A 13,669-nucleotide genomic window follows, 5' to 3' on the forward strand; every position below is an offset into this window, starting at 1 on the left:
GGAAAGGGCTGACACCAGTCTTCCCTCCAATTCTGACTTTGTCTTCAGGGTCTCCCCGTCAGTGGCTGGGGAGGCTTTATAACCCTGTTAGCCCTGCCTCCCCAGCCCTGTCCCCAGGGTCCCTTCTTTGCTCTTGTGTCTGTCCCTCTGCCTCTGAACTTGTCTCTGTCCCAGTGTCTTTCTCATACCACGCCCCCCCCCCGTGCCCCACCCCCTTGGGATCTGGGGAACAGCTGGGATGGGCCAGGCCCCGAAGATTGAGCCAAATACAGTCATGGGACCAGCAGTGAGGCTGTGGGAGAAGTGCATACCAGAGAATAGACAGACAGTAAGTAGAGGGACAGACACAGAGAGCCTGGGGAGGCCGAGAGGCAGGGAGGGAGCTTTGGACAGAGTCAGGGAAAGCCCCAAGGCAGGCCTCAATGGTGATGGTGGTGGCAGGGGCTCTGTGTCCTGCTCTCTGACTTGTCCCAGAGGAGACGCTCTGCCAGGCTCACCCTCCCTCTACCTCCCACCAGCACCCTGCCCTCTGCAGGCCCACACTAACCCTATATGCCAGGCTAGTGCCGCCCGGGATTTACCTCCCACTCTGGGCACTGTGTCTGCCACAGAAGGGGAGACGAGAAACCCTGCCTCTGGCCTAGAGAAAGACACCCAGCCCCACCCCACATCTGAGAGGGGCTCAGCCCATCCCCTGGCCAAAGCCGGGAATTGGGGGGGCCCCAAAGGCAAACAGTGCCAGAAGGGAGGGAGCCTAGTGTATCTTGAAGTGCCCTGAGCTGGGCCATGGACCTCTTGACTCCTTGTGAGGCCCTGGCAGGTGCTTTCTTTCTTCCCCTGGCCCTAGGCTACCCCCATCAAGCTGGGGATTAGGCTCCTTGAGGCCTAGGGCCCTCTAGGCCCTGGTCCTGCAAGAATTCTCAGGAGGCCTGGGAGGAAGACAAGTGACCCACCCAGGAAGGCTGCCTGGAGGAAGTGACCTCAGTCATGAAAGAAGGTGACAGTGATAGTGCTCCTTTGGGGGAAGAGCTCCTCCATCCTGACATGCTGTCCCCAGCCTCATCTGCACTGGGAGATGATCCTGAAGCATAGAGGACCTTCTGGTCCATGGCGTTGCCTTAGAAAAGTTTCTAAAAGCTGTCAACACAAGGTACTCTCATTCCTCAGGCTCCTTCTCTAAGACAGTTACCGTGCCAGACTTGGGGAACTTGGAGAGCTCTCAGCTATCTTCCCGGCCTGGGAGCCTTCAGAGGGCATGGGGTCCACCATCTACTCAGTGATGGCATGTACCCCCTCACAGCCCAACAGGTCTGGGCACTCAGGAGTCCAACTGATCCTTTTGTAGCTCAGCAAATATCTCCTGACACCTGTGATGAGCTGGATGAAACTGGGGACTTGGGGAGGAACAGCACACAACCTCTGGCCTCTAAAATCTCCCAGTCTGCTGGGGGAGCCAGATGGGAAATAGTGGCAATGCATCAGCACATGCCATGCCCGGATGGGGAGAGTGCAGGACTGCACGAGGGCCGGTAGGAGGGTCAGATTTGCCTGAGAAAGGCAGCAACAATGAAAAGTTCCTGGACAGAGGCCCAGAGTAGGGATGTGGGTCACTCATTCATTCATTTGTTCATTCATTCATTTGTCCATCCATTCATGTACCCAGTTGATCCTTTGGTCATTATTTCCTCAGAGACAGAAACTTCTCTGACACTGGCCCAGTGGGTCACTCCTCTCCATCCTCCTCTTCTGCTCTAGACACTGTGTCTGCCTTTCAGAGGCTCCTGGATTTTCTTTGTCCAGCTCCCAACCCATCAAGAAGACTGTGTGAGAGGTGAGGCTGAGGAAGGTTTGAAGACATCTAGGGCCAAGGAACCCAGAGCTGGAGACGGACCAAGCTCACCAAGCCCTTCCCCCATGGCCCCCATCCTTGTTAGTACATCCTTGGGGACAGGGAGCTCACCCCTTCCTCCTTCCCAGGCTTCTCTCTTATGGCATAACTGACTCCCAGTGAGTTTACATCTGCTTCCTTTTGATTACCTCGCTATGCCAGGAGTGGAGGAGGATGAAGAGGCACCAGGTAATTATAATGACCGAGACAGAAGGGTGCCTGGGTGGCTCAGTAGGTTAGGCCTCTGACTCTTGATTTCAGCTCAGGTCATGACCTCACGGTTGGTGAATTTGAGCCCCGTGACCAGCTCTGCGCTGATAGTGCAGGGCCTGCTTGGGACTCTCTCTCCCTCTCTCTCTGACCCTACGCAGCTCACACACTTGTGCTTTTTCTCTCTCTCAAAATAAATAAACATTAAAAAAAAAATCAGAATGACTGGGACAGCTGTGATGAGGGGGACACTGGTGATATGCTGGGGAGGAAGGCTGTGGCGTCAAGGAGAATGTGGGCCACGAAGATTGAGATCACTCTTGACCCTGCCATGTGGATGAGGCATTTAAAGGTAGGGAATCCAGGAGCCTGTCCTGGCCCCCCTTGGTCTGATGTCTGCCTCCCAGGGCCATCTTCCCCGCCACACATTCAGCTTTGCCTCCCTTCCTCTGCCTGCTCTGGTTATTCCCTTCAACCCTCCTTCCCTGACCCCAGACCCTGTGCTAGAGACTGAGAGGTTCCAGGGAGTCAGACTGCAGAGAGCTGATTGTTCACACAAGCCTACCTTCTCTCCCCAACTCCTTCCGTCCTCCTGTCCTTCATCCATCCTCAAACCTAGCCCCTGAGGGATCTAGGGGGTCCTGGGACAATTGGAGGGCGTGTTGGGGGAGGCAGGCTCTGGAGTAGAAGCTGACGGTGAGGGGCCTAGAAGGAGCTAGTTGGGCATACTGAAGGGGAAGGGCCAGCAGGAGGGGGCCGAGCTCATCCGGGAGGTGGAGCGCCCACGGGGTGCGGGCGCCAGGACTGGGCTCAGGTGTATTCTACAGTGCACGTGTCTCCAGTGTGGCTCGGAGGCTGGAGACGCGGCCCTGTTGGAGTAACAACTGCAGCCGGAGTCTGCAAAGAGTGGGGGGGAGGGGGGGGAGGAGCAGGGGAGGGGGAGGGGAAAAGGGTAAACAACGGAGAAAGGTGAGAAGAGAGGGGCGGAGGACAGGCCTTTACTCTAGGCTGGGCTCCTGAGCTCCAGGTGGCCTTTGTCTCAAGCCACCCCTCAGTCCCACCTCACCCTCTGCTTCCAGCAAACCCACTTCTCCCCTTCTTTGGGACCTTCCATAAGGGGGTTCCATTCCCCCCGCCCCCCGACAGAGGGGCAGGAGCCACTGGGAGGCTGTCCTCAGAGGCTGGGCGGGTCTCACCTGAGCAAGGATGATCAAAACAGGATGATCAAAACAGGCACCTTCCATAATATGTACTGACATAGTATGGTGACAGATGGTGACTACACTTATCGCGATGAGCGTTTTGTAATGTATGTAATTGGCAGATCACAATGTTGTGCACCTGAAACTAATGTAATAGTGTATGTTGACTATTCAGCAGTAAAACAAAACAAACCCCTCCCAGGGCTCGCAGGAGGATTAGTGATAACGTATGTCCCTGAGTCTCAAAGTGCGGTCCCTGGGCCAACAGCAGCTGCAGCCGCAGCTATAAATGTGTTGGAAATGGAAATACTTGGCATCATCCCAGACGTACTGTATCAGAAACTCTGGGGGCGAGGCCAGCGATCTGTACAATAGTCAGCCCTCCAGGGGATGCTGGTGGGCACAGATGTTTGAGAGCCACTGGTGGCCAGCTCGCAGCAGGTGTTTGAAAAAGATGCCATCCCTTTCCCCAAGTCCGACGCCCCAGTCAAGCCAGGCCCTGACGTTTGTGTTATTCCAACTGTGGCCTGGGTCTCTGTCCTGCCTCTTCCTTCTGATCAGGTCTCCCAATGATCACCAAGCCTCTTTTCCCTATTCCCTTGCTCCTGACCCAGCTCAGGCTTGTTAAGGGAGGTCTGGGGGTGCAAGACCTAGCATCCAAGGTGCAGCTCTTCTGTGAGTATTTGAGGCATGAGTGTCTGTTAGAGGCGGTTTCTTGGGCAGGCATGGGTAGAAGCGGAAGAAGGGAGGAGGGCCTGCCTCTTGTTCTTCCTTGACATCTCTTAACTCTGCAGGGCTGGGCACGCTGTGAGGGCTGTGGGGAGCCGCAGAGTCAGGTTGGGGTGCTGGAGCCCAGGCTGGGGTCTGAGGCCCAGCCAAAGGGGGCTTCCATGCTCTGAACCCCTGGGAGGCTTCCTCTGGGGAGTTCTATCGGTCACCCTCATACGGCAGCTCGGCTTGTCAGTGCTGGGCACAGAGATGGACAAACTCTTCTTTGCCCTAGAAGGGCCCCATTGTCCAGGAAAATAAGAGACTGTGTATATAGATCACCAAAACAGGGGTCAGGAAGCAGGAGAATGTAGATGGCATCTGCCCTGGCACCCCTGATTTCCCCCATCTTGGGCTGTCTCCCTGGGTCCCTCCCATTCTGTGGGTACCCATCATGGGTCAGGTGCTCTCTCCTGAAGTTCTCAAGGGGGACTGCTTGGAGGTTTTGCAGGAGGAGTGGGTGGGGGCTGGAGTGTGCAGGGGAGAGATGGGAAGAGAAGCCATCTGAGAGGAGAGAAGACTTGGGGTGGGAAAAGATGTTGACCCTCATGGGGCTATGACAGGAGAGCAGCCTGTGACAGAAATGGGCATCAACTAAGGGAGGCATGGAGAGAAGAGAGATCCACTTAGAGAGATTGGGAGAGACAGGGCCTGAGAGAGACACACAGCCCAGAGGGAAAGAAAGAAGGATAGAGGCAAAGAGGGGCTCCAAGGCCCTGGGGATCTTGAAGAACACCCATGCTTCAGAGAAGGGGATACCGAGGCCCACAGAGAGACACCCCCCCCCACCACCACCAGGCCACACAGGATACCTAGCACAAGCAGAGTTGGATGAATCAGTCCTTATGGCCAGTCCTAGTAATACAACTTGAGTCTTAGGAGGGACTTGGCCATTGGGTTTGATGCTATTACCTTGTAGGCCACCAAGAGGGGCGCTGTGAGGCTTCCTTCCACAGAGGGAGAGGTAGGCTCTAGGTTCCAGGCAGTGGGAAGAGCAATAGAAGGGTCTAAAGTGGTGGGAAAAGACATAGAGACTCATGAAGATGAGAGAGGAGGGCAGCTTGTGACAGTGATGCTGACCCTCAGGATGGGTATCAGTCTCTGCACAGGTAGCACCAGAAGGGCTAAGGCCAAGGTCTCTGGCTTTTAGAATCCTAGGCACTAAGAAGGAATCAGAAGTAATTTAGTCTAGACCCTTCCCCTGCTGAAACAAGTATAGAGATGCCGATCTAGCCACATTACTGGCTCCGGAAGAGCCCTGACTCATAACAGACTCCCCTTTCTTGGTACCTGGGTTGGTACCTGCTCCCAGAGCAGCACTGTCTACAGTGCTGACTGGCCCTATCTCCAACCACAGAGTTGCAGGTAGGAAGCCAGCGAAAGCAGGGAGACTCCATCCATCCATTCATCCATCCACAACGTGTTAAACTACAAAACCATAGAACTATATGTACAGAGCTGGAAGGACCCATTTTTACTAATGAGAAAGCTGAAACTCAGAAGAAAGGGGCCTGCTAAGGCCACAGAGTTTCTGTAGTCAATCTGGGACAGGACTGGAAATTGCTGCTGTTTTCTACACACCACAAATTCTCCCCTGGGGTCTGGGAAATTGCCTGGTTGTTATGCTGATATTTATATTGGTGTTTGTTCAAAAAAAAAAAACTGAGAGGGCAGGAAATGTGACCTCCTTCACTCCACTCTGAGCCTGGGCTCTGTGTGTGTGTGCGTGTGTGTGCATTATATATATGGTTGTGTTTTTATCTATGTGCGTGCTTGTTTGTGTGAGGCTGTGTGCATGCGTGTTGGACAGAGGCGTGTGCATTCTCAGCTGCTCCACTGATTCTGTCCTCCCTTCATGGAGGCAGCCACTTTGCTCTCGGAGTCCTTTGCATCATGGGCTTTGGAATTTGAGCTATTTCCTTCCCTGAGTTGATGCAGTGGAGGTGAAGTTGCTTGGAGATCTGGGAAGGATTCAGGGAGGAGGTGGCATTTGAGCAAGCTTGAAGGCCCCCTTGAGAGTCAGGTATGAAAGTGGTCTTCCCAGCACCCCCCCTCCTGGGGCAGGCTGGGCAGGGCTGGGCCAGGAGGCAGATGGACAGAAGGATGCCAGGCAGAGAGCCTCAGGCTTCATCAGCCATGTCTGCTTCCTGCCCACTCTGGCCAAAGACGATGGCCAAGGATGTGAAGCCCCTTTCTGCTGCTGCCCCAACTTTCCTTTCCTGTGCCCCCATCACCACCATTATCCTGCCCTTAGTCTGAAAAGTCATAGAAAGCTGACCAATCTGAACAAAGGCCAGACAGGCACCCACCAATTCCAGTAAAGGACAGGTCAGGGCATTCCCCAATCCAAGTAAAGGGCAGGTGGAGGTGCCCACCAATTGGAACAAAGGACAGACTATTCTCTCTAAGCCCCCTGGGAAGGGAGCTGGGGGGTGGGTGCAGAGCAGGAGCCAGACCGGGGCTGGACAGGCAGAGACTTGTGCTGTGGACCTGGCGCTGCCTGATGGGCTGGCTGACCACCAATGGGACATTCCTTCTCTTTGAGTCTTGGTTTCCTCATCTGTCAAATGGGAAGACTTAGCTGTCCCAAGATAATGGCTTTGAACAGTTTCTGCCCCCACAGCAGAGCTTGGCCCCAGTTCTCCAACTTCTATGGCATATACTTAATCAAACTGCACTGGAGGTCAAGGCCCCTCAGGGCTCAGCTCGACTACCCTCCACCTCCTAATCCCCCCACCTCCAGGCAGGAACAGACCTAAATCAGCACCACCTTCTGGGGTCCTGCCCTGGGAGCCTCAGCCTGAGGAGCCTGGGTTGGCAGACTTAATTTGGGGATTATTTGGGACATGAGCCCTTTCTCCCTTCTTTAGTCTGCAGAATTGACCTCAAAAGGCCACGCTAGCTTATGTGTATATTGTGTGTGCAGCTGTTACTAAGTCCTGGCCCTGTGAACACATAAGGAAGTAGCTGCACCTGTGTGTGTGCCTGGAGGTATCTGAAGGCATGTTGGGTGTTCCTGCAGAGATGTGGAAATCTGTGGCTGTGTGGCCGGGTATAGGTGGTGCTGAGAGTGTGTGAACTGGGATGAGGAGTGCCTAAGGGTTAAAGGACAATTAACCCAATTTGGGGATTATAATGTTCGGAATCAGCAGCTTCTGATGTCCAACAGCAGAAATGGATCTCTGTGACCAAGATGTGTCTTCATTCTTGAGCAGTGGGAGGGATCAGAGGGAGGCTGGGGTTTGGGGACAGCAATGCCAAGTGAGCATTCAGGGAGTGAGTCCACCCCTGCCGCCCATTCGTGGAAACAGGACTGGGTGGCCATGGGAATGAGGGAGAAAACCGAAGCCAAGAACATGCAAGGGTGAAACCTGTAGCTGAAGCCTGGACCCCGATACAGGACTCCCATCTGTGGCCTCTCTGAAAGATGGGCACTTCGTCCATTCTTTCACACCCTTAGGGATAGGCAGCTTACTTCCTCCTTGTCTCCTGGTGGCCGATGCCTATGTAGCATGGCTCTGCGTAGATAAAAGTCCTTCATCCCATTGGGTCAAGGCCAGCCTCTTTTAAACCTATGGGTCTCCAGGCTGTCCCTGGGGCCACGGAGTCCTGTCCCCTGCTCAGGAAAGCCTGACAGATTTGGAGGCAAAGATTGTGACGCATGGGTCTGCTCTGCTGTAGGCTGGGCACCCCCAGACTCTCCAGTCTCAGGCACATGCAAAACTTGGTTTCTAGTTCCCTCCTTACATGGGTCACCTGTGAATGAGTCTCATCTTGTCCTCACTTGGGAGGGACACAATGCGCTGGGGATGATCTAATCAGCCAATAGAGGTGGGAGAACTGTCATCTTCCCTATTTGGGATAACAGATCTTTATTAATATGGCCTGCAGTGTCAGCATTTTAATTTATTACCAGCCACACATACACTATGGGCTCAGACTGAGTTTGTGGTTCACTAAGACCCTCAACCTCGTAACATTTTTATATGAATGGGGGCCAAGCCATGTTGCCTTCCTCCTACAGTTAACTATTTTGCTTTTTGAACACAGACCCAGCCATCCACAGAAAGGAACTTCAAGGGCTTGTGGGGAGGGCATGGCTGAGTGGACGGTATGAGTCATGAGCCTGCCTTGGCCCTGGATCCCCTGTTCCATTACCTTTCTTTTTGATCCCTGTGGCTTGGCCAAGTTAATAGAGTGAGAAGCGTGGACCTTTCTTCTGTTCCGGCTCTCCAAGGACAAGGCCTGTTCCTGGGATGGGAAAGCTGTGAGGCAGTCAAGGCTGACTTCTCCTTCCCCCACTGTCTTGCCAGGGGCTGGCCCAACTGTATTTCTCTCACCTTGTGGGCTCATGCACCCCATGGGCTCTCGCTAGCTCCCAGGATTCAAATAGAGGTTTTATTTGTTTGCTTGTTTTGCTTTGTTTTAATATGGAAGATTGTGCTTTCCCTACTATTCCAGAGTTGTCCTTGGCTAAAGGACAAGAGGCCTGGGAGCTAATCTAAACTTGACCTCTTGACTCACTGTGAGCATGCTAAGCCCCTGGCCCTTCTCTGAGCCCCCTTTTCCCATCTGTAAGATGAGTGGACGTGGATACTCTAGGGCCATAAGACTTGTTGGATTCTGAGATTTTAAGATCCTGGGATTTAAGTGTCTGAGAGACTTGGGCTCTGGTTTAAGCTGGGACTTTGTGCTCATAGCTGTCTGGGCAGATGGGGCTGCCCTGGCCTGCCTGGAGAAAACCCTCACTGCCCTTTTCTCTCTTCCAGGATGCTTTGCTGAGCCTGGGCTCTGTCATCCACATCGCGGGCTTCCAGCGGGCTGTCAAGGAGGCCCTTTCAGCTGTGCTCCCCAAAGTGGTAGGTGCCTTGCCCCACACTTTCCCCACCTCCCAAATCTTTGCCCAGCTCCTTACTGTGTACCTCACACAGAGTTGAGAAGGAAGAGGCAGGATCCCTGCCCAGAGGATTCTCGCAGGGAAGGGAAGGGTTTGGGTAAGTGTTCTGAGAGGGCATTCTGGAAGAGAAGGGCTGAAGCTAAGTCCCAAAGAATGAACTTACATAGGAATTCTGGAATATCAGAGACAGAAAGGGACTTAGAACTTCATTGGAAAGATCATGTCTCAGATAATAGAAAGGATTCTCCTAGGATAATAGCTAGAACATAGTGGAGTCAAGTGGGCTTTAAAATATATAGCTGGAGGGGTTGAGGGTAGACATGCAGAAGAACTCCCTTGATCCCAGATCCCATTCCAGAGGTGCTAGAATGAGGCTTAGCTTTATTGAGTGAGTCGTGTGAAGTGAAAGTGTCCTGCCTGGAGATAGGAAGCTGGACAAGGTGACCTCTAGAAACCTTTAGGCTTCTCTCTGACCTGCCCCAATACCACAGATGATTGCAGATTAGGGGCAGGTGGAGGGTGGCTGCTTGGGCCCTGGTCCCCTTGGTTGTCTGGGCTCAGAGTGCCTTGGTAAGGGAACTGTGCCCCTCCTGAGCTGCCCCCCAGTCATTCCCCAACCTGGCTCCAGTGGCTACTGCTCACACCTTAGGCTGTAGGACAAGTAAACTTGCCCTGAAGACCTGGAGCAGCACTGTCTCAGCTGTCAGCCTAGTGGGCGGAAGGGGAGCACCGTCTGAACCTGCCAAAGGAGCACTAAAGACTTCCAGGAGGAAGAGATGCCTCAACTGGGTCCCACAGCCTGGAATCCTCTCTCCCCTACTCTAGATACCAGCCAGAGTCAGCCTCTGCCAAAACGTGACATCCTCCACCCCCCACCTCCACCCCTGCAAGCCTATCATATCTGAATCTACTTGATGGATGAACCACTAGAGGCCCAGAGAGGGAAGGCACCTCACCCAAGGTCACACAGCATGACAGGGACAAAGGGGTATTGGCACCTAAGCATCCCCATTCTCTCTCCTCTGCTCTGCCTTCTCAAACCTTCTAGAAGTTCAGAGCCCGGGAGGAGGGCTAATGAGTGAGCTTTATTGAGTGTGAAATTGGTAGGAAGTGGGTGGTGTGTTTGAGCCCAAAAATAAATCCTCCCAGAGAAGGGTAGGACTGAGGCAACATCTGGCCTGGGGTGGAGAAACATCTGGAAAGGAGGGGGTGGAGAGGTTAGCAGGTCAGCATCTGTAAGGCTGCCCTGGGCCCCTCTGTGGCCATTGAGACTGTCCTGGGAGGGGTAAAAGGAGGTGACTGGCTACATCTTCATAGGCAGGGTGCCTGGTGGTTGTGCCAGTGTAGATGCCCTGTACTGGATTAATTGTATTTCCAAAGCTGGGGGCTTGGGAGACAGCTGTGGTTCAGACAGTTAGGTTCCTGGGACAACGGGACACGTCTACCTCAACTCATCCAAGAGACCTGTATGAGCTAGGGAAGCCCTGACTTTGGGCAGCCCTGCTTTAATTGCATGGAGTGTCTCAGTCCCTCCCCTCCCCCACACACACACCCAGGAGGGGTGGGGAGATGGGAGGTGTGATCTGCACCCAGGGAGGGGTGGGTAGGCAAGAGGTCTAGTCTGTCCCCAGGGAGTGGGAGCAGGGATGGGGGGGGGGGGCATCTGACCTGTCCCCAGGAAGTGGGGGGAGATGGGAGGATCTGCACCCAGGGAGAGGTGGGTAGGTGAGAGGTCCGGTCTGCCCCCAGACAGTGGGGGCAGGGATGGGGAGGGGACATCTGGCCTGTCGCCTGGAAGTAGGGGAAGATGGGAGGGTCTGCTCTGCCCCCAGGAAACGGGGTGAGATGGAAGGTCTGGTCTGCTCCCAGAGAATGGGGGCAGGGACTGGAAGGGGTGGGTCTGGTCTGCCCCCCCCCCCAGTGGAGTGGGGGTGGGGGGAAGGGCAGATGGGCGGTCTACTCAGTCCTCAGAGGAGGGAGGGAGATGGAGGTGTCAGCTCAGCCCCCAGGGAGGGGTGGGGCGCTGGGGGAGGGGTCTCCATACTCCTCCTTGGTGAGGAGAGCCTCTGGCACCTGGCTCCCTCATCAGCACCCATTGTGGCAGGCAGCCCCAATGCAGATGGTGCTGATGTGTCTGAAATGGTTCCCTCCTTCTCTCCAATAAACTCAGCTAATTTTAACCCAGAGGGCTGAGAGTGAGGGGGTGGGAGATAGAGGGACATCCGGAAGTGATGAGGATCTGTCCTCCCAGGCTCCCCACCCCTTGTGTACCCACCTCTCTCTCTGCCCGGGGAAGACTCACTGTGTGACCCTGTGTGCCGGGTGGTCTCTTAACCTCTTTGGGCCAAACCCCTCAGGCCCCTCCCAGGGTGCTGCAAGGATTAGAGGACAAGAAGGAATCTGGATATAGATGAGGAGAGGCCTCCCTCCCACTGATTTCTCCATCCCTAAACTCCCAGCCTAGACCCTTACCCTGGAGGACAAGGGGCCTCCAGTTCTGGCCTGTGACTTGCCCCTGTCACCCTTCTCAGGCCCTATCATCCCCAGCCCATACCACCGACGAACTGGTTCAGGTTCTCTGGAAGCAGGACTGGAACTGGGGCTGGGAGGTGGGGGCAGCCAAAAACAACAAGAGTGGCTGGCAGGACTGTGGACACCCACAGTGGCAGAAGGGCCGCTACTTCAGCTGAGAGGGATTCCACACTTACTGGCACACTTACTACGGGTGGGCCTTCAGCGCCTGGCTCCAGTGTCATCTCCTCCAGAAGCCCTCCCTGGTAGCGCAGCAGAGAGGAGAGACCTGCCTGCCCGCACCAAGAAAACAGCACCCCTCGGGATACTTACCTGGGTGTGTGGGTACCCCTCGGGGTCTTCTGGACAGCACCGGCCTCTGGGTCTCCCTCCCTCTGCACCCAGAGTGTGCATGGTGGGGCGCTCAGTGAGGCTGGGCTGAATGAGCTGGTTACGGATCCCTCGGGGTGACCAGTCCTGTTTGGAGGGGATGTCGATTTTTCACCCGTGGGGCAGTGGGGTTGCCGTGAGGGCAACCACTTCTGCCAAGACATGGCCTACAACCGAGCCAAAATGGCTCTGGGCCCTTGGGGAAGGCAGACTGACAAGCTGAAGACTTGACAAGCTTCAAAGAGAGCTTTGATCTCACTCTGGGGAGTGATCACTCCAAAATGCGCACCTGCTCCTCTCTCTCAGGGCTCACAGCAGTCTCCTCCAAATGTTTATAGGCCCTGCTGACCCTAAGACAACCTCCTGTGTCCCCTGCCTCCCCTGTCAGTTCCATAAATGCTCTGTGCTCTTTACACTGCCTGCCTGCTACTTGGCCCAGAAGCCACTCTTTGTGCCTCACCGACTCCCAGAATGTGTTTCATTTTTACTGTAGTTACAGATGTAAGGTCACTTCCTCCGGGAAGTCCTTCTGGCTTGAGTCACAGTGTGTGGTTTCTTGTAGAATTATTTGTGTCTCTGAGGTAGGAGGGACTCTTCCAGGGTGTTCTGAGCCCCTCTTGGCATTTAGCCCTGAGTAGACCACTCAGTTGTTTGCTGAGGCTAGAGTCCCAGCAAACTGAGGTGGGTGGTGGGTGAGATTTGTCTGCACCTTCAGTCCTTTAGACTCTTTCCCCAGCACTTTGGATTTGGGGTGATAGACAAGGAAAGCCTACAGGGTCACGGGTCACTGCCTGCCCAGAGAACCCCCTCCAAGAGGAGAGGGCGAGGTATAAGTTCATAAGGGACTTTTTCCACCATGGCTACATGTTAGAATCACTTGGGGAGTAAAAACAAACAGATGCTTGATCCCACTCCTAGAGGGTCTGTGACCTTGTCACCCAGATCCATGTCTGGGCTGGGACAGGGCGGCTGGGAGGGCTCTGTATAGGGTCTCATGAGTGCCTTCTGTCCTAGGAGACTGTCTACACCTACCTGCTGGATGGGGAGTCCCGGCTGGTGTGTGAGGACCCCCCCCACGAGCTGCCCCAGGAGGGGAAAGTCCGGTGAGCTATTTTGCACCCCACTGCCTCTAGCACAGTCAAGGATCTCAGGCCTGGGGGACCTTCCAAAGTCATCCAGTCTGATCTCCCCCACCTGACCTTGACCTCAGCTTCCCTGCCAGCTGGGGTTCCTTGGCTGGGTCACTGACACCCCCCAGAGGGGAGAAGCAGTGTCTTTTCTCATGTTGTGTTGGGGCACTGGACAGCACAGGGAAAGGGCCAACTGGTAGGTTTTCTTCTAGAAACCTGGGGAGCTCTTCTAAATTGCTGCAGCCTCCTCAGAGCCCAGTCTCAGAAGGTCAGGGCTGCAGTGTTTATCAGTTAGAACCCAGCAGGCTATGAGAACTGCCTGGGAAGTTCTCACAGAATCACAGAATGCTGGACCTGCGGGAGCACATGGTGTCAACCCGGTATGTGAGAGCAGGGAGAAGGAGATCAGAGACAGTGTCCTGCTGTGGGTTCTGAGCCTGACTGCCTGGGTTCAAATCCCAGTTCCCTTTTACTAGCTGTATAGCCTAGGGCAAGGTACTCAACCTCTCTGTGTCTCCGTTTTCTTGTTTGTAAATGGCAATAATAATAGTACTTATCTCATGGGGTTGTTGGGGGTGAATTAAATGAGCTTAACACAGCCCTTAAAACTGAATCCTTAAGAAGTGCTAAAGGTCTGGTTTTACTTTTGTTATGATAGAATGTTGGAATCGCT

At 54.4% G+C, this 13,669-nt stretch overlaps 1 protein-coding gene across 2 annotated transcripts in view; it reads left to right on the top strand.

Annotated features, from left to right (window-relative positions):
• The window catches only part of PDE2A (phosphodiesterase 2A), a 94,922-nt gene that overhangs the window by 53,366 nt on the left and 27,887 nt on the right, over positions 1 to 13,669 (top strand). For both annotated transcript variants that reach the window (XM_058687879.1, XM_058687878.1), the window contains 2 exons: positions 8,838 to 8,927; positions 12,881 to 12,969. In XM_058687879.1, the coding sequence (XP_058543862.1) occupies positions 8,838 to 8,927; positions 12,881 to 12,969 (179 nt within the window). The remainder of the gene's footprint in view (positions 1 to 8,837; positions 8,928 to 12,880; positions 12,970 to 13,669) is intronic.

The sequence above is a fragment of the Neofelis nebulosa genome, chromosome 10, assembly GCF_028018385.1.
Source record: "Neofelis nebulosa isolate mNeoNeb1 chromosome 10, mNeoNeb1.pri, whole genome shotgun sequence".
Taxonomy (NCBI): Eukaryota; Metazoa; Chordata; class Mammalia; order Carnivora; family Felidae; genus Neofelis; species Neofelis nebulosa.